Consider the following 22,136-nt stretch of genomic DNA (forward strand, 5'->3'; position numbering starts at 1 on the left):
AAATATAATTTCAAAGGTAATTTAAACGTTAGGATTTTTAAAATTATTTTTATACCTGCGTATCTCGAGCTATATACATATATATTGTTTATACATTAAAGTACAAATTGAGTACAAAGTTATTAAATTTAGAATAATAGTCCCAAGGATAATCAGTTGCAATTCGCGTATTGATCAGTTTGGACATAAATTTAAATTTTTTAATTTTAAAAACCAAAATTTAGCTCATTTTTTATTTTACGTTTTTATAAATTTTTAAATGAATATATATCTCGCTTCGGTAGTGTTCGAATATGTTTTAATTCGCTATATATCAAAGAAGAAAATCACGAGTGTTTTAAACAATTTTTCGGTATTTTAGTAAAAAAATTTTTTTTTTAATTTCGTAAGTATTTTAAAAATTTTTTCTAAATTATTTTCAAAACGTGTTTTCGGGAGTGTTTGAAATTACATTTTAAAATCAAAGATTTATTTGTCTAAAGTATTTGATACATCGATTACAGGCTATTATATAAGGTTAGTAAAAATTTATGTAATTTGTCTCCGAGCCTAATAAATATTTATTTGATTCAAATAAATTGATTTAAATAAAAAATTTTTATTATTACTTCAAATAAATAGGCTGTGAGACGTTTATTTAACTCAAATATATTATATTTGGTTCAAATAAAACATTTCTCAGGGTGTAGAAAAAAAAGGGGCAAAACAGCCAACCGGGGTAAAAAGGTACATATTTCTTATTTTTATAAACACCCTTTACCCTCCTTTCGATATTTTACAAATAATTCTTAATAAATACTGGATTAAAATTTTAAAAAATGAAGAACATTAATTATTGGGGTGGGGGATAAGGAAATAAAATCCGAAAGTAGATCAGAAATAAAAAATTTCTCTCTCTCTCTCTCTCTCTCGAATCTGAAAGGAGAAACTGAAAATCAACAATATGACCGTCTCTATCGAAATTATCAGCACTTTATCCCCTTAACTTGAGTTAAGTGGTTGAGATGAAAAAGAGAGAGGGAAATGGATGCTGGGGTAGGAGAGAATGGAACTAGGAAAGAGGAAGAGACACCCGGATTTACGCGGAAGGGCAAAATACTCCCCGCCCAGACCTCATTCAACCCCCGTGTATAGGGAGGCTTGCGTGAAAATCACGATAGCTCATTGGCCATGGGGCTAATATGGCGGTGTTAGGGGTAGAAAGGTGGGGCGAATGTATACGATATTTAGGGCTGGATTCATGTCCGTCGGGTAGTTGGTGGTGCGCCGTCGATTGACGCATTTTGTCCCGGTTATATTACTCGGTTCTTGTAATATTATACCAACCCTCTAAGTAAACGCATCATCCCCCCACTAAAAAACAAAACGCGCCAAAATTCAACTTTGTACTATCGCATAAAATAGTAAATATATAATTTTAAAAAAATATATATATTTTTCCCCTTTTATCATGATTTTACAATATAAGTGATTTTCTTTGGATATATATTTTTGTGGTGATTTGTTTTTCTTCTCCATTTTTTCCGGTAGTGACAAAATTGTTTTTTTTTTCGTTTTTTTAAAAATTGTGAAAAGCAATTTTTTTTTTTTGCTTTATTTGTTATAAATCTATAGAAACTGAGGAGGAGTTTCTAAATTTTATTTTTTTTTTTTGGAGAAAATGGCACAGACTTATAATCAAAAAAGGAACGTCTACAGTATTGACCAAATTTTGGGGCATGGTAAAAGTGAAGGTATGTTGAAAACTTTTTTATTTATTTGTTTGTTTTTTTTTTTTTAATTGACAAATTCGTCTATTAATTTTGGAAAAATTTTCAAAATTTCTTATTTAAAAAAAATTTTGTTTTGTTTTCGTTGATTTTTTGGTACTTTTTGGATAAATGAATTTTGCCGTATAAATAAATTTATTGAATTTGAATAAATTTTAACCAAGGTTAGTGTTAAAAAAAAACATGTATCGAAATTGTAAATTAGTAAATAATTTTTTTCTTAACAAATTTCAAATTTTTTTTTTTTTTTTATGAACATTTTTTCCATTAAATAATAATAATTAAAATTATTTACTGTATTTTATACAAAGTTGAATACTAAAAATTTTTTTTTTCAAAAAAACGAGGATAAAACTTTTACATATTTCTTTATTTCTTGCAACTTTTACTGAGAGTGTTTATTAAACTAAAATTCGAGTTTTCTGAGTCAATATTTTGATTAAATATATATATGTACTTTATGTACAAAATTATTGTTGTTATTAAAAAAAAATAATTTTTATATAAAGTTAAATATAATTTTAATTTTTAAAACCTTGGGATAATTTAAAAAATCAAAAATAGTAGGGGAGACCGAGGAGGAAAGTAACAGAGGAGGAAAGTAACAAAGCTTATAACTTTTAAACAAATTATCGGATAGACATGGTTCAAACATATTTTTAGTCGGCACTGTTCCCCCTTCCTCCTCCATAGTGTGTCCGAGCCTGACAGGAAAGGTTAGGTCTGATTCCGGTGTGACGTGCAGACACGAAGCATTATAAGGAGCACTCACTCCACTTTAGCAGATGGCCACAGTTTCGCCAAATCAATTAGAGAAATGTCCCATAACGATTAGGACGCCTCTACAGGAAAAGCTATGTACTTTATAGTTTTTCACAATATGTCTGCGCCTAATATCGTCTGCTACTGCTCGTAAATAAAAACTGTTGACTTTGTGAAGTGATGATTTTTATTGAGTTTAATATGATAAATAAATGAAATAAATAAATAAAAAAGTGCACATATAAAAAAATAACAATTTGTGGAAAGAATTTTGTGAGAACATAAACGTGATAAGTTGAAATTGATTTATGTCTTATTTTTATGTGTTTTCCATTACTTGTCAAGATTAAATAAAAGTGTATATTCTGCAATTTATGAATTTTGTTTAAATTTATAGATTTCCATGTGCATAAAAAAATTATTTATATAATTTACATTTTTACATCTCATGTATTTATAAAAATTCTATTACAATTTTTAGGTTATATCACCATCTGTCACCCATCTGTACACAGAAAATAATGGAAAATTCGATGAATATAGTTTGTCTATTCAAATATTTACAAAACAACTTGTTTAAACTAATCAAAATTAAATTTCAAAACCGGCCCGTACTAAATACTGCTGCTGAATACAGTGTAAACAAACATTCAAGCATAGCAGACGATAAAATCACGTGACCTGTAGTAATTAATTTTCCCGCTAGGGTTGTTAGTATCGTTATGGGACACTTCATTAATTGAATCGGAAAAACATGTGACCAGAATTTTCCGAAACGGCCAATAGAGTGAGTGCTCCTTATAATACTTCGTGCGTGCAGAAAAAACCTCAAAAGTAAGTTTTCGTTCAAATTTTCAAAGTCTCGTATTTCTTTAATTTTATTGTTTTTCAAAATGTGCCTTTCGTTATTTTATAGCCTTATTATCTGTCTTTAAGTTGTGCTTAAACAAACAATTTAACATTTGTGTAGTTTTAACTTTTTTGTTGACATACAAGAAAAAAGCGACCGAGGAGGAAAGTAACACGCTACTTTTCTCCTGTTGTCGATATTGTCCATGTTTTAACTAATGATTGAAGCAAATCGTATTTAATTTTACGAATAACAGAGATTTATTTAAGAAAAACCTGTGATCTAGGTAAGCATAAAATATCTTTAAGAAAAAAAATGAGCTAAATTCATAAAATGTTCGAAATATGTGCTAAATATGTCCCAAATATGTGCCAAATAAGTATAAAGTGTACTTAAGCTTTTATGTGTTCCTAATAAAAATATTTCTAATTAATAATAGTCATTAGTCTAAAGAATTTTACATAATTTTATACTGTTACTTTCCTCCTCGGGGGTCAGGAGGAAAGTAACAGATGAAGAGCTTGCGTAAAAGTTATACTGTGAACTGTCAATTTATTATAAATGTTTAATTCAAATTTTATTTAAAAGGTGAATGTCCAAGCTTTCATTTAATATATTGGACAAATTTATCAGACAAATATTTTTAATTCTAGCATAAAAAAACTGATTTTTGTTACTTTCCTCCTCGGTCTCCCCTACCTAAAATTAACAAAGTAAAATAAAATACAATAAAAAGTTGTTAAAATTATTGTTAAAGAAAATTTCTGCGAAAAAAGCATTTTTTTTTCTTCTTCTATATTTATAACAAATAATAATTCTGAGAAAAAGCAGGGAAAGAAAAAAAAATTATCCCTTTTTGTGCGCGATATATATTTAATTATTGACAGTTGATTTAGTTAACGCGTGTGTAGAATATAAAAAGCAGTAATTAGGTCACAAAAGAATTTGCAAAAGTAAATATTATGTAGAATTATCCCCAGGTAAAAAAAATATATAACTTTTTTAAATAGGAAAAATTTTATTACACCATTACACGTGTTGCGCGCTTCTATATTTATAATATATATGCGAGTTAAAACAAAATTAAAAAAAAAAATTATTTACTCAAAAAATTCCTTCAATTACACTTATTATTTTGTTTCGCGGATTTATAAAAGTTTATACAAAATTAACACATTTAAACATTATGTAAGGAAATTGAAATTCCATTTTCAATAAAATTAATTTTCCTTTATTTTAATGAAGTTTTAGTTTTTGGGAAATTCCGTAATTATAAATATAGTTTTGCGAAACTATTAATTTTTATTATTATTATCATCAATATTATTATTATTATTATTATTATTAATATTATTAATATAAAAAATACAAATGTTTTTATGATATTAATATATCAATATAGAAAAGAAAAATTTGAATTCTAATGAATTTAATAATTACGATGTTTCGTGTATGTCATTTTAATTACTAATTAAGACTAATTATAAGAATTAATTTCATAATTGGAAAATTAATAATTTTGAAAATCTATACAAGTTTTTGTTTGACCGAAGGTTATCGATAGTTTGCTTATTGTTTCAAAATTGTAGAAACTTTGTTATCGCTTTTCTCTGCTTTAGAAAATTATTTTCATTTATATATTTTTTTATATTATATATATTGTACCATAATTATATATATTTCTCATTTGTTTTTTTTTTTTTTTTTTTGTTTAAAAAAAGGAATTATATTTTTTTTCTAATTATTTTAATTTACAGTAATTATTAGAAATAAATAATAATTATATATTTTTTCACACATACATAAAAATTTATCGAGTAATTAAAAAATTCTCACTATTTCTATATATATAAAAAAAAAGAAATTCTTTTTTAGAACAAAAATTATGAAAATTTGTTTTTTGTTTTTTAATAATATAAAAAAATAATTGTTTGTTGTGCTCATATAAAAGTGATATAAATATATATTTAGTGAAATTAGGGTTGATTCGAGAAGCAGGTGTGAGTGTGCAATGTGCACACGTATGTGACGCATGCGCAATTGATTCTCCACGGTAAATAAATTTTTCATTTCAAGCAGCATCATCCCTGGCTTCTTGTACACTCAATAAAAAGCAATAGGGAGGTTGGCATCGAGTGTGCACCCCATTGTGCCCCAACATAAAAACATTAAAATCTCTCCATTCAGCTTGGATTAGCTCTTCGAATGTCCTATGTGTCTATATACCTCCATAATACACACACACACACATATATATATATATTTATATATGTATTACTTTAACTCAATATCATACCCCCATAGATAAAAAACTTTGAAATTTTATTAATTTTTTAATTAACAATTACAAATAAATATAATAATACAATTATAAATAAATTTTTTTTAAACACTTTTTATTGTGAGCAAGAAAATTATTATCTATTATTTTTATTTGTATATTCATTATAATTATATTAATAATTATTTTTAATAATTTTTATTTCTATAATAATTATTTATTTGGTAACCATTCAAAAAAAAAAAATGTTTATCCTTTTATTTTTAAATTTAATTAAATTATTATTAAAATTTGAAAAGAAATTTTAAAGATTAAAAGGAATTTTTTTTTTTTTTTATAAATTCAATGTGTGCGTTAAAGTTGAGAATATCGGTGAGTGTATATAGTGTGTTAGATAAGCCTTTACAAACGCATATGGGTGATGCTAGTTTGAAAGCGGGATTAGCATTATTATGGTACCGGCTCTAAATATCTGTTTAATTAGTTTAAGCATGTATGTCTCAATGAGAAGAGATCGAGCGTAGTTTTCAAGCTCATAAACATAAATTTATATATTTTACGCTTTTTAATTAGAGAAATTATTAAAATTCCGTACAATTTCATAAAAAAAAAATTCTTTTTTCTCTTTAAACAATTTTATATAAATTTTATAAACAAATGTAATTAATAATATAAAAAAAATAATGATTATAATAATCATAATCATATTAATAATATTAATAATAATAATAATAATAATAATAATTAATAATAATAATAAAAATAATTAATAATAATATATAAGGAACTTGAAACCCTCGAAAATATTAATCGAGAGCGAATTTTTTTTTTCATATTTCTATTTAATATTTAAAATACATGTACAGTGTACACTCGATAATTGATCATAATATTATCACAATTATCGAGGGTTTACTGTACCAAAATAAAATTTATTCCACCCTCTAGGAAATTTTTACAAAGTTGTCATGTTTTATCGAGGGATCACTGTAATTAGCAAAAAAAAAAAAAAAAAAAAATTCATAAAAATAGAATAGTTAACAGAAAAAAAAAATTATTTTTTTAAATGAATTTATTGGCTGAAGGTATATCTTTGAACGGTATGCCAGATATATATATATATATATTCCCTTTGGGAATATATGTAAGCTCTTTTTTTTATTTTGATCTTCTAATTACGAGTGTTTAATTCCTTTTTTTTCCTTTTTTTCTTTACTGGGAAAAGAGAATTTTATTTTTTTTTTTAAACGTTGACGTAGAGAAGAAAGGAGAGAAAATGAAAACCTTTCTCTATTACCATTACAGAAAATCGTGCTTTATTCACAAAGAAGAGATTAGGATGCTTTTCAATTAAAGCAATTTTGTTTAAATTCTTGCGCACATTTTTCATTAATAGTGGAGAATTTTTTTTTTTTTTTCATTTCTTCTCTAGAAATGTTATAAAAATATAAAATTTTTTACCTATTCATTTTTAATTAACAATATAATTGTGACGCTCTCTGAAGAAAGGGACATTAGAAGCAAAAAAATTATAAGTTACACAGAAAATTATAAGGTATTAAAATAAGCTGCAACGCTTATTATTTTAATTAAATTTTGCTTATTTTAATACCAAAATGGATTAAAATAAGAAAAATTGAATTAAAATAAAAATAAAACGCTTATTATTTTAATTAAATTTTGCTTATTTTAATACCAAAATGGTATTAAAATAAGAAAAATTGAATTAAAATAATAAGCGTTGCAGTTTATTTTAATGCCTTTTTATTTTCTGCGTGTATCTTTTATAATTTCGATACAGAGGATCAATTTTCAATGGAAATTTTAACTCTTTATTACATTCAAAATATTTAATAAAAAAAAAACTGATTTTATATAAATAAAAAGAAACTTTTAATCAATATACAATTATCGTAAACATAACCTATAATTTGTTTGCTTGTAAGGTCCCTTTTTTCAGAGCGCGTTACATAATTAATTCATTTTGTTGAATATAATAATTAATTTCCACATATTTTTACTGATATATAATTAATATTGACTAAATATACATTTATTACATAATTAATTATGTCTAAGTGAGAAAAAAAAGTATTAAAATTATTTGCAATTTTGTTATTAATAAAAATATTATTTTTTCACATTAAATATTATAATAATAATTTTACGTGTACATAATTTATATTTTATAATATTTTTTATAATATTTTCATAATTTATAAAATATTATAATTATATATTTAAATTCGAAAATAAATCAAAATCTGTAATGCAAAAAAAGAGCGCCCTTTATATATATTGAATAAGGAAAAAGTATTAATTAAAAATCGAACACAACTTTCATATTTCATTTCGCAAATATACATTCATATCTCTACATTATCTGTCAACAAAGAGCAAAACAAAAGAGGAAGAAAAAAAAAGTACAATACACGTGTAGTTTGCTTTAATCGACTCTTCGTCGACAGTCGATAAAGGATTGAAAAGGATAGGGAGAGAGGGGGGGAGGGGTAAAAAGAGAGCCTAGTCTAGGCAGAAGGGATGTTCAAGGAGTTGTTAGGGGTTGAGGGGTGAGAGAAAAAAAGGAGTGGATGGTCAAGGGGCGGGGAGGGGGGGGGGGTGAGCAAAAGAGAGCATAAAAAGTCAAAAAAAAACAGAATAAAATGATTCGCACCAGAAAATATTTGTATAAAAAAATATTTCTCATAATACTCAAATGTTTTGTACATTTACCCCCCTCACCCAACTAATATATATATATATACAGTTTGAAAAATCGACAAAATACTCTTTTTTTTTTTATTCGGCAACAAATGTTGAAAAAATAACAAGTAAAAAAAAAAGATATTTCGAGAATTATTTACTGTTTGGAAAGGGGTGGGGGGGGAAAGGTATAAAAATGTCAGAGGCTTAAAAAGTCGACAATCCGTCGATCAGACGTCATCGATGGACAATATCGTGTATATATATATATATCGGATCGACAAGTATTGGGAGATGCGTCGCGGCTTAAAAAAAATATTTTAAAATTGACCCCGGAGCTCACTCACACACATTTATATATGTATATTTATATATGTATATACCTATTTCGTTTGAAATATAATATTCGAGTATGCACTTAGCGTGAATCTCTTGTCAAATCTCTGCGTCTATTTGCGCGCGTATTAAATGTATACCTCGTTTATTTTCCATATTATATATATATATATATATATATATATGTATATATATTTTTTTTTTGAAAGTGGCATAAGAAGGTTCATTTAGAAACTGGGTTATATTCTCTACTCAAGGAGATCGCTTTTTGCAAGTTCTCTTATATAAGGATCTTTATATAGGATTTAAATCCTATATAATAATCGACTTCCAATTATTATATATATATGTGTGTTTTTAGATTTTGTGGTTCTTTTCCCTTCTTTTTCTCAATATTTCTCAATGATTTTTGTTAATTATTATCATAAAGAGTGATGTAAATACCAAACCCAAAAATTTTTTTTTCAATTTGAAAAGGCTGATTTAAAAAAAAATTATTTGGTTCCGGTACATTTTGATCACTAATCTTAATAATAAAACAATTAATAATAGAAATAAATTTTAAATTAAAAATAAATAAATTTAAATAAATAATACATAAATATTACACAGAAAAAAAAAATTATTTGATTCAAATACTCAATTACTTGTGTATTATCAAATAAATATTTATTTGAACCAAATAATTTTTATTTGAATTAAATAAATTGTATTTGAACCAATAATTTTTGTATTTGAAACAAATACCATTTAATTGACTCAAATAATAATTATTTGATACAAATAAATATTTATTTGATAATAGTCATGTAATCGAGTATTTGAATCAAATAATTTTTTTTTCAGTGTAATAAATAATAAATAAATATTAATAAATAATAAATAAATGATAAATAAATGAAAAAAAAAAATTATGATTACGTTACAGATCATGCAACATCATCAGACGCTGTTGGCGATGGAGGTGAAACAGAACTCGGTCACTTGAGTGATCATCAGATAAATGATTCTTTAAACGACCCATTGGATTTGGAATCCGATAGGCCGAGAAAAGTTCGCCGGTCACGAACTACCTTTACCACTTATCAATTGCATCAATTGGAACGAGCTTTTGAAAAAACACAATATCCAGATGTTTTCACGAGGGAAGAACTTGCCATGAGACTAGATCTCTCCGAGGCAAGAGTTCAGGTAAGAAAAAAAAAAATTAATACAAATCTTTTTCAAAACTATATATATAAAATATTAATCTACTTTGTTAGAAATACGGATAAGAGAAAAAAGAATTTTTTTTTTTCAATTTAGCAATGACGCAAGAACATCCCTCTTTCGTGGTAGTGCTAGTTATATATATATATATATATACATTACTGAATCTGGCTAGCCACTCGACTAATTACAGACTATTGTCCTAAAATTCACTCTTTTCCCCTTTCTTTTTCTTTTTTTTTTGTGGCTCGTAATTTTCAATGTGAACACAAAGGAGGTGATATTTTTTTATGTTGAAAATATTTCATCGAATTGGATAGAATATTTATTATTATTGTTATTATTAAATATAGGTGAGAAAAAAAAATCGTATGATGAATTCAATAATATTATATTTCTATGATATAATGGGGAAATTTGCCAATGGGGACTAAAATTGGTAGCTAGTAATTTGCTGTTTAACTAATTAGTTACTAATTAAATATCTAGTCCTGCTAATTTCAAGTAGTTGATAATAATTTTTGTGAGAGATTAATTATTAATTGCAACTAATTTTTTGTAAATAATACACGCAGAGAAATGATTTATTTGAACCAAATAAAATATATTTGAGTTAAATAAACGTATATTTGTCTCAGAGCCTACTAACTTATTTATTTGGCATAAATAAAAGTTTTATTTGTCAGAAATAAATTTTTATTTGCCTCAAATAAATTTTTTATTTCAATGAAATAAAATATATTTGCAACAAATAAATGAGTTAGTAGGCTCGGAGAGAAATATACCATTTCTCTGAGTGTAGCTTTCAACTATTTTCAATTACTATTTTTAATTAGTAAATTCAATTACTTATTTCAATTACTAATTCCAATTACTAATTCCAATTGCTAATTCCAATTACTAATTTATAGGTATTAGTTACTGTATTTATTTTATCCAATTTGTTATTTTTAAACAATTAAAATGTAGAGAATATATAGTTATCAAAATGAAGTTGAATTACTAATTAAAAAATCTACTAATTAACTACTTAACTACACTCAGAGAAATGGTATATTTGTCTCCGAGCCTACTAACTCATTTATTTGTTGCAAATATATTTTATTTCATTGAAATAAAAAATTTATTTGAGCCAAAGAAAAATTTATTTCTGACAAATAAAATTTTTATTTACGCCAAATAAATAAGTTAGTAGGCTCTGAGACTAATATACGTTTATTTAACTCAAATATATTTTATTTGGTTCAAATAAATCATTTCTCTGGGTGTAATTTTAGCTATTAAATAAATACCCACTCATGCTAATTTCAAATAGTTAATAACAGTTTTTGTAAGAGATTAATTATTAGTTTGCAACTTATTTTTTATAAATAATTGTTTTAAACTAATTTTATAAAATACTAATTTCAATTACTAATTTAATTACTAATTCAATTACTAACTAAATTACTAATTCAATTACTTATACTAAATTACTAATTCAGTTACTAATTAAAACAATTATTGAAACAATCATTGAAGCAATCAATTAAAAGTCGTTAAATTATCCAAATAATAATTTTTTTCTCACCTATTTTTAATTCTAAAAATAAAAAAACCAAACTGCCTATAATATAAAAAGAAAAAAATTATAAAGAAAATATCTATATATGTGAAAAAGTAAATGAGATAAACCGCATTATATTTTATATAATAAAAGATAAATTGAATATCCAGGGTATTATATGCGAGAAAGAGAGAGAGTGACTTTTCTATCGTTGGAAAATTGGTTACTCGATTAGCGTAACTATCTGACACCCTTGCGTGAGGTGGTGTAAAGCGAGTTGTGTGTGCGGATGGAGGCGAAAGGGACCATGGGTTAGCGAATGAGAAAGGGAGGAAGAGGGGGGGGGGGTGAAACAACCTATACGTGGCACCATAGGGAGCACAGAGAAAGGGTGCCCAAAAGGGAAGGGGTGAAATGGGGGGGGGGTAGGGTGTGAGGGAAGGCAGTAGTAGCAACAGCATCAGAGAGAAGCATCAGTTGAAAAGAGACAGAGAGCATTCCGATTGGCCCATTGTGGTACAGCCAAGCGACAATGCCGGCAATTGGCCGTCGCTCGACAAAACCGCTAAATGATCCGCCAGGCGCAGTGGTGCCACGGCCACTTTATTTCAATCTAGGAAATCCTGCCTACCAATTTCAGATGCGAAATTACGCCATTTTTCGACATTAACGGACGGCGATCGATCGCATACTCTGTTGTATTCACCAGATATTAATGGACGGCTTTCCGGGACAATTTTCCATTTCTCTCTATCTCTCTCTCTCTTTTATATACATATACCTTTCCCCCTCTCTTTTTACTTAACGCCTTTTTTTTTGAATGAGAGTTTCGGAAATCACCCTTTCGTTTAACTATATCAAAAAAAGTTTTTTTCACTTGTACGATTTAGAGAGAAATTTGAGATACACAAGAACCTCGATAAGTGAAACATACGAGAATTTGATTGGAAAAATTTTTTGATTATAAATACAGTTATATGTTAGGCAGTAATAATTGGAATTTGTAAGATACACTGAACCCTCGTTAAACGAACACTAATTAAGAAATATGCGTTAAATATATTTAACGTAATAAATATTTATATGCAATACACTAAAACCTCGATAAATAGGCCAATTAAAATGGTTAATAAAGTAATACACAAAAACCTCGATAAATGAACATCTTGCAAGTACTATTTAAACATTTTTAAGATACATGAATCCCTCGTTAAATGAAGAAAGAGTTTTTGTAACTTCTTTATATTAATAAATAAATTTATTAGATACAGTAATCCCTCAATAATTATAGATTATAGTCCATCTCAATTCTCGCAATTAACAAATTAATTATGATATTTATGTGAGATAATGGAAAGGTTTAAGAATCTAATTACGTATAATTTAATTCTCTGTACTATATATATCTTCTTTAATGAAAATAGAAGCTAGAACTATATATATATATATATATATATATATATATATATGTAACTGTCTGATTGAAACTCTAATGCAGTTCAACTCGTTAAAATCGTGAGGGTGATTTACGAATCCTTCAACATGAGAAGAAGCATTCAGAAACGATTAAATAATTAAAAGCAATTAAGCAATTAAATCTTACTGGTGCGTCGACGAGTCAATGGAAAATATATATATCTAACAGCTTTATTCTGTATATCGCGTTTATGTATCATTTTCATCATCTCTTCTCTTTTATATGAGAAAATTTAATCGTATTTTGAATTATTTTGACATGTGTGTTACATGTATATACTCTACCGAAAATTTGCCAAAATTTATACTACTGGCGCGGTAATGGTATATCAGTAGTGAATTTTTCATAAGGTATTATAACATATTATTAAATTATGTAATCGATCACTTATCGAGGGTTTACTGTATATAAATATATATAAAAGGTTTTTTTGTTGTTTCAAAATTATTAATAACAAAATATAAAATTCGATTTAAAATTGATTATAGATTATATATTTATTAACGAAAGTTTGACGCAGAAATGAATTTTTGAACCGTGAAAAAAAGTCAAGGAAACAAAGTTCAATGCGGTAACTGAAATTTTTCCGCGTGAAGATTTTCAAATCAAATTTAAATGTTCTTTTTCTTTTGACTTTGGTGTGTCGCACCCTCTTTTCTCGCATATATACGTCAATGTGGTTCCAATGAAAGGCAATGAATTCCTTAATGGACAATAGATCTCAATGTAAAATGTTGCAAAAGGTGGGAGGGGGGGGGGTTCTATATATATATATATATATATATATATACGATTGCACGCCAAAAACCAGGAACAACTCAACTGGAAAGCGAAAGCATTTATATGGCTATATAACGGGACCCGCGGAGAGTTGTTCAGGGGGATGTTCTCTCTCTCTCTCTCTCTCTCTGCACAGGGGTTGCTGCCACTCAAGCTCCAGAGGAAATCAGGATAATTGTTAACAATTAGCTTAATCAGCCTCGAGAGCAAGCTTTTGTTAGGTGACTCGCTGATAGAAGCGCCCGAGAGGAGAGAAAGAGGAGGGTATCTTGCTACTCTTTCCCGAACATTATCCATGATTTCGCCTACGTTTACCTATATATATAAAGTTCATCATTTTTTCATTTTTTTTTCGCGAAAAAATTAAATTTTTTTAAAGGAGAAAAATTTTTTACTCCACTATTTACTTACTCTCTAAATCTGAATTAGTAAAAATGTTTACTAATTTGAATTAGTGACTCACTTTTTGCTTCTGAATTAGTTAAATTTTACTAATTGTTAGTAAAAGTTACTAATAATTAGTAAAATTTTACTAATTCAGAAGCAAAAAGTGAGTCACTAATTCAAATTAGTAAACATTTTTACTAATTCAGATTTAGAGAGTAAATAAAGTAATATACTATTATATTGTTATAAAAATAATAATAATAAATAAATAAACGAATAACAAAACTAATTTAGAAATGCCAGTAGTCTATTTTTTATAATAAATAAAATTTTTTTTAAAAAAGAGAAAATTTAAAAAATAAAAAAACCGTTTCCTACTGCGTTACTTTTTTAAAAAATTTTTCTTTTTTTTTGTATCTGTATAATAATAGGAAAAAAAAATTGTTTATGGTTACAGGTCTGGTTTCAAAATAGACGAGCAAAGTGGCGCAAAAGAGAAAAAGCACTTGGCAGAGACAGCAACTTCATGCACGTGGAACCAGGTGGTGAGTAATTAACGATCCTGCAACAATTAGTAGCATATACTAGCCCTCGCTAATACGTATATATATATATATATATATATATATATATATATATATATATATATATATATATATATATATATATATAGTATCATTGATAAAGGTATAGAGGGACACACACCATGAATTTGCCCTGTGGCATTGCCTCAACTCGTCCAACAAGAAACAGTTACCGAGGGGTAGATGCAATCTGCGACAATTATGTCTAATTTCACTGTCGCTGCAAACATCGCTCGGGAGAATCTGATCTATACGATATACATATGTATATATTTTGTATATAACCAATGAGGGAGAAGGAGCTAAAATACATTTTTCATTAATGTTTTTAACGCGTGAGGTGTGCTAATGCACGCGCGCGTGTATGTTTGTGTGAGTGTGTGTAGGAAACACAGAAAAAAACCCCAATTGCCTTATGTAGAAATTATATTTTATTTATTACATTTCTTTTTTTTGATACCGAAATTGAGATTAGTGTCAACGAATTAAAAAAAATAAGGAACAAATAATTGACAGTGTTTTTTTTTTGTTCTATCGTTGTGATCATCAATCTGATAAATTATGTTATTTTTTCTTTAGGGAAAGGGAAATACGAGTAATTAGGAATTTATTTTAATATTTAGAGAAGGTACAAATGTTTGTTAAGTTTTATTTGGGGTAATTAGAGAATAGCGTATATCATTTTATTGTCATTACATCACTACTATATTATTTATTCTATTTGTATAGTATGTTTTCATTTCTTCGGTTTTAATTTAATCCTCTGAGCAAACACATCTTTTTACGCGCCTCGTAAAAGTCACGAATTAGAAATGCTCCTAAGAAAAGAGTCACGAATTAGAAATGCGCCTAAGAAAAAAGTCACGGAAAAGTCACGAATTAGAAACGCGCCAAAGAAAAGAGTCACGAATTAGAAACACGTCTAAGAAAAAAGTCACGAAAAAGTCACGAATTAGAAATGCGCCTAAGAAAAAAGTCACGAATTAGAAATGCGCCTAAGAAAAAAGTCACGAAAGTCACGAATTAGAAATGCGCATAAGAAAAGTCACGAAAAAGTCACGAATTAGAAATCGCCTAAGAAAAAAGTCACGTATTAGAAATACGCCTAAGAAAGAAGTCACGGAAAAGTCACGAATTAGAAATGCGTCTAAGAAAAAAGTCACGAAAGTCACGAATTAGAAATGCGCATAAGAAAAAGTCACGAAAAAGTCACGAATTAGAAATCGCCTAAGAAAAAGTCACGAAAAAGTCACGAAAAAGTCACGAATTAGAAATCGCCTAAGAAAAAAGTCACGAATTAGAAATGCGCCTAAAAAGTCACGAATTAGAAATGCTCCTAAGAAAAAGTCACAAATTAGAATGCGCCTAAGAAAAAAGTCACGAAAAGTCACGAATTAGAAATCGCCTAAGAAAAAAAGTCACGAATTAGAAACGCGCCTAAGAAAAAAAGTCACGAATTAGAAATGCGCCTAAGAAAAAGTCACGAATTAGAAATGCTCCTAAGAAAAAGTCACCAATTAGAAACTCGCCTAAGAAAAAAAGTCACGAATTAGAAACGCGCCAAAGAAAAAAGTCACGAATTAGAAATGCTTCTAAGAAAAAAGGTTATGAATTAGAAACGCACCTCAGAAAAAAAAGTCACGAATTAGAAATGCTCCTAGGAAAAAGTCACGAATTAGAAACTCGCCTAAGAAAAAAGTCACGAATTAGAAATACTGCTAAGAGATAATGACTTACGATTTGGTCACTGATAACTTAGGATTCAGTTATGATTTACGATTTGGTCACGAATATTTGAGTGACTAATGATTTACGATTTGTTCACTGATGGCTCACAAATAAGTCAGTCGTAAATTCTTACGAATGAGTTACGAATAACTAATAATTAATCCTATCAAAATTGTAATTATTAATTTAAAATACCAAAATTGTACTTATTAGTAATTTAAATATTAAAAATTTTGAAACTTATGAGGTGTTTTCTTATTGTGTTGTATCGCTCCACTGTAGGTGTTAATTAGCGATACGCTATATCATAAATTTTTTGTGAATGTCTGGTTAAAATAATACTTTTCTCTGAGTGAATGAAAATAAAAAATTAAATAATTAAAAAAAAATTATAAAAATAAAAATTGAATTTGTCATTTTGTTAAAAACAATTTGTTTTTTCTGTTAAAGGTGGATGGTGTCCGACGGATGCTGTTGGTCCTGGTACACCAACGGCACCTGCAGCAGCTGCATTTCCATGGTTTATGCCAACAATGTTTCCACCAAGTGTATGGCCAAATAGTACACCAAAATTACCACCCCTTCACGCATTTCTGTCACAGTATATGTTACCACAAAATCTTGCCACATTAAGTTCAGTTCTTCCTGTGATGGGTCTAAGTCCACCTTCATCTCTAAATCACAATAATATTGACACACGTTCCCTTAGTGCACAATTGCATTCGCACCCTCTTAATCTTGGTGTTCAAAGTATCGCACAAAATCTCAGCTCAAAACATGACAGGGATGAAGATTCTGGCTCGTCAGATGACGAAATTAGGAGGCAAAGTGCTGAAATTCTACGAGTTAAGGCTGAGGAAGTATTACGCAAGGTCGAGAATTAATTAGGATTTATTCAATTAGTTTCTATAAGAAAAAGAAAGAGAGATATGTGTAAAAAAATCTTTTCCTTCTCATTATTTATTCTGAAGAATTAAAATTTAGCCATTTGATCAAGGAAATTTTTATTTTTTAATACTGAAATTGTTTTTTAATTTAATTTTTATATTTTTTTTTTAATTGTGAAAATTAAATTAATTTTTATTCAAATTTTTTAACTTTATATTTTTTTTTGTTTTAATTTATGAAAAAATCATTGCCATGTGATGTGAATTTTGTACATATATTGTAACCATATATAGTAAGTGATAATTTGAAAGAGATTAAATAATTCATATTTTACTGTGAAGTATTTTACGAATTGAGTATTGAAAATTAGTCAATATTTGTATTTTAAATAGATGAATTTTAATTATAATTTCCTTTTTTACAATATTATATCTGGAGAAATAATTTTTTATCCGAACTAAATATTTATTTATTTTTTAAATATATTTCTCTCAAAGAAAAATATATAACTACTGATTTGAATTAAATATTTATTTACCTCTAAAACAATTATATTTTTCCTCTGGGTGTATCTAAGAGAAACTATTAAAATTAATTTTAGTTTAATTAAAAAAAAATTTATTTACTTTTATTTGGAATAAATAGTAATATATTTTTTCATATTTGCTTTAAATTGTAACAAAAATATAATAAATAGCGTAAAACATTTCAGTAAAATGAATTAATTAATTTCTTTCACCTTGTGTAAATAATATGTAAATCACTTGATAATATATGGAGTGAGACATTTTCTATTGCCAGAATTATATAGGTTTCAGCAAAAAAAAAAAAAATCATTAATTCATTTTTCATGTATTATGCAAAATCAATAGTAATTTTTTCCCGTAACTCAAGTTACAGTTATCTCTCGATAATAAACGTTTGTTTATGGTTTGAAACCTTAAAAAAATAATATATATTTATAATAATCATTGTAAATATTATTATAAATATTATACATAATAATTATTTAATACTCAGGGATCAGGAGAAAAACAGTGGACCCTCGATTATTGTCATCAAGATAATTATAAAAAATTTACTGTAATTCTCGCATTGAGGTTTTTTTCTCGTTTAAATTAACAAAAAAAAATTTTAATTTTCATTAACAAACAAAAGTAAAGAAGAAAACTTCAATTTTTTGGGTCGGAGTACTGACTGAGGGTTTACTATATTATAGAAAAATTAATTAACGTTCAAACCACCCAAACACTTGATTCATATACTCATTCTCTTAGAAAGGAAGAAAAACAAAAAAAAAAAATTAGTTTATATTTTAAAAAAAGTGCAATAACAAATATTTATTAATTTTCGAGCGACAGACTGATGTTTGAAGTACTTCGATATTAAAAAAAAAAAATTAAAAAATTACAGACTGCTGGCAGTCTTTTTCTTTCTTTTTATTTTTTCTTAATATGTAAAAATATTTTTTATTTATTAGTTATTACTATACATATATATATATATATATATCTTAAGTGTGATAAAATCATAATATGTTAAATTTCATTTCATTACAGAATACTTTTCTTACAATTCAGGCGTGAAAAGATGTGAAAAAAAGACTTAAAAAGAAAAAAAAATTTCTATAGAAAAAAAGGACATACATGCAAGGTTACCCACAAAATTGGATAATATAGAAATTAAATTATTTATACGAAACAAATAATTCAAAGCGATATGTAAATTATTTTAGTGAGTATATTATATATATATGAATCGCTTTTATATAGAGTAACTTATTAAAAAAAAAAAATAAAACAAAAAAAAAATTCTTCCAAATTTTTTTTTCTTTTTTTTTTAAATAAAGAAAGTTCTCGATTTTGTAAATTATATGTAAATTATATTCATCATGTGTATGTTTATGTAAATATAGATAATTCATTGTAATATTAAGTGAAAAATATATGAAACTAAATATTAATACACTCAATTGGTCTTGTTAATTAATTTTTTTATATAATTTTACTCCATACCTAATTCCATTTTTATTTTTAATGAATGAATTAGAATTAGAATGAATTAGAAAATTATATTCCCAATCAATAAATTATAGGAGTTATTTATATTATTATTACTATAACTATAATTTATTTTGTTATTTATTTTATTATTATTATTATTATTATTATTATATTATTTAAATATTTGTTTTTATGAAAAAAATATAATAAATAATCATGTAATTGATATATATTTTTTGATAAATAACGCAATGGTATTGAAGAGGAAAATTCATTAATCAAATGACGATTTGAATGAGACATCCGCGAGGAGTCACGTCACCAATTTGATTGTGACAATTTCCTGAATTCAGGATCAACCGGAAAAGGAATTGGACGCATTTCCCACGAGGTACATGCGTTGTATATATATAAATATACGCTGTTGGCCCTTTTCGCATCAACAATTGATCGCGCAAGCTTCACACTATAATAATAATAAATATGTACGTGCATTTATTATATCCATTCGACTCAAACGTTAATAATACCAGGATATAGCACGCACAACTGCAATTACAATTCCACCAATTTATCAGAAATTTAACCTGTACGAAGGACAAATTTTCACCCATAATACCCGCATATATATTCAGAATTCACGTAATTTATTTTCATTATTATTATTATTATTATTACACAGATATATATGTGTGTTTTATTGTCAAATTAATAACATTTGATATTATTATTAAGACTTGTTAAATTATTACCTATATTGTATTATTTATAATATTATATATAATACAGTGGAACCCACGTATACCGGATTTGAAGGTAACGAAAAAAATCCGATGTTAGCGGGAATGCGAATTATGCGGGTCCAATATACGTGGGTTTCATTGTATTAAATTAAGTTTTAATTTTTAAAAATTGATGGCAAAACAGTTTATTTTTCGAAAAATGAAAATATAAAAAAAATTACCGACACAGAAATCTACCTTACCGTCAGTCGGTAAGGTAGATTTCTGTGTCGGTAATTTTTTTTATATTTTCATTTTTAATATTAAATTTAATTAGCAATTTAATTTAATTAACAGTTTTTAATAATTTAATTTTTTTTAAACAACAATTTTTTAATTAAAAAAAAATGAAACAAATAATATCGAGATTAGAATTTTTTTTTTGAAGGGGAATAATAAAAGAACAAGTTTTTGCGAAAAAGTATATAAATGGTAAATGTGAAAGATACTTGGGAGATTTGAGAGTCACTGTTCGAGTTCGCGACTGCTACGGAGGACAATTAGATTAAAAGCAGCGCCTCTCGCGGCGGCTTGAGATCCATTAGTGCCCATTGTACCACCCCATTTGTACCCGTTATCACTCCCCCCCGTCTCGTTCCCGAACAGCCTCATCTCGAAGCCAGGTACTTATTCTCAATAGTAATATGCTCACTTCATACTTCCACCCACACCACTACTACAGCTTCTCTCTCTCTCTCTCTCTCTCTCTCTCTCTCTCTCTCTCTCTCTCTCTCTCTCTGCACCCGTTTTCTCTCATCCACCCTATCCTAAAGTTACCCCTTTCTCTCTCTTCCTCTCTCTTGTAATCTTTCTCAAGCCACCTTACACATACCTGTCTGTATGTGCCGCCTTCAATGAAAAGATTTCTCCTCACAGATTGCGCTTGAAAATCACTGTGTTGATACGTTAATAGTACCAGCGTTAATGACACCGTGAATGACTCCAATTAGTCCATCTGCGCCTCATCCTTAACGGAAGATTACACTCTCTGCACTTGCATCGGCCAATCTTGTCATTTCGAACTATTAAAGTGTCTGATATTACTTTTTTTCAAATTCTCCCCCCCCCATAAATTTTATATTTGATTCGACACAGTTTTTTTTTAAACTATACAGTTTTATTACCACACAATTTATATTGAAATTTTAATTATATTATATTGAAATTTTAATTGTATATAATTATATATACTTAATTAATTGATAATAATGAATAAACCTTATAAATATTGAAAAATTACATAGTAGAATTTTACTTTGATAAAATTTTTTCATACCCAGGGAGAATCGAACCAGAGACTCCTCGGGTTCTACACTATATATTGTAAGCGCCTCAACGACTGCGGCTATCGACAACTTTTTAATTTCATAATAGTAACTAATAATAAACTTAATGAATATGAAATAATAATTAACTGATAATAATAATAATAATAATAATAATAATAATATTTAATAATAATAATAATAATTTACATAAATATTAAATAATAATAATAAAAAAAAGATAATTTAAAGGTGAAATTAATTGATGGAAATAATTTTAACGACTAAAGAAATGTGATGGAATTTTATTTTCTATATATATAACAAAAGGTGCAGTGGATAAGGAAGTTGTACCGGATCTTTGAGAACCTTTATTGTTCACACGTTGTGAAGCTGAGTGTATAGTTATGCTTAAAAATTAGTGTTATTATGATATTGCATTTAGTTCCATATGTGGAAGGTACACACTTCATTTAGACCATTAGGAAGCATCTAGCCATTCAAGTATAAAGCAACCCTCATGCACCAAAAACGTGTCTTTTTACACCCCACAAAAGAAAACTATACAACCCACTAATTTGTGGATTTAATCAGCTTTAGAGTTTAAATCGCATTTTTTTTTTAATATGCTTTTTTTATTTGAGCCACATTCGAACTTTACACACCTGTGACATTTTTTTTTAATTATTTGCTTAATGATTTAATTTTTTTTTTAATAATTAATATCTATATTGTCAATTTTTATCTGCATTTAGAAAATTATAAAATATTTTACCATAGTTAAAA

General features: G+C 26.9%; 1 protein-coding gene across 5 annotated transcripts in view; it reads left to right on the forward strand.

Annotated features, from left to right (window-relative positions):
• Window positions 1-19,169, forward strand: part of LOC127290526 (retinal homeobox protein Rx1-like) — a 53,524-nt gene extending 34,355 nt beyond the window's left edge. The window contains exons 1-6 of one of the 5 annotated variants that reach the window (XM_051319154.1): window positions 1,193-1,526; window positions 1,658-1,733; window positions 9,630-9,892; window positions 14,558-14,645; window positions 16,863-17,284; window positions 18,860-19,169. In XM_051319154.1, the coding sequence (XP_051175111.1) occupies window positions 1,661-1,733; window positions 9,630-9,892; window positions 14,558-14,645; window positions 16,863-17,284; window positions 18,860-18,886 (873 nt within the window). In that variant the 5' untranslated portion in view covers window positions 1,193-1,526; window positions 1,658-1,660 and the 3' untranslated portion in view covers window positions 18,887-19,169. Of the gene's footprint in view, window positions 1-1,192; window positions 1,734-9,629; window positions 9,893-14,557; window positions 14,646-16,862; window positions 18,442-18,859 lie in introns of those variants that run through there. The other 4 variants (XM_051319156.1, XM_051319155.1, XM_051319153.1 and 1 more) reach the window with 4 other exon arrangements.
• The last annotated feature ends 2,967 nt before the right edge of the window (window positions 19,170-22,136 follow it).

Source organism: Leptopilina boulardi, unplaced genomic scaffold, assembly GCF_019393585.1.
Source record: "Leptopilina boulardi isolate dan_hultmark-lab unplaced genomic scaffold, ZJU_Lbou_2.1 LbouV2_70, whole genome shotgun sequence".
NCBI lineage: Eukaryota > Metazoa > Arthropoda > Insecta > Hymenoptera > Figitidae > Leptopilina > Leptopilina boulardi.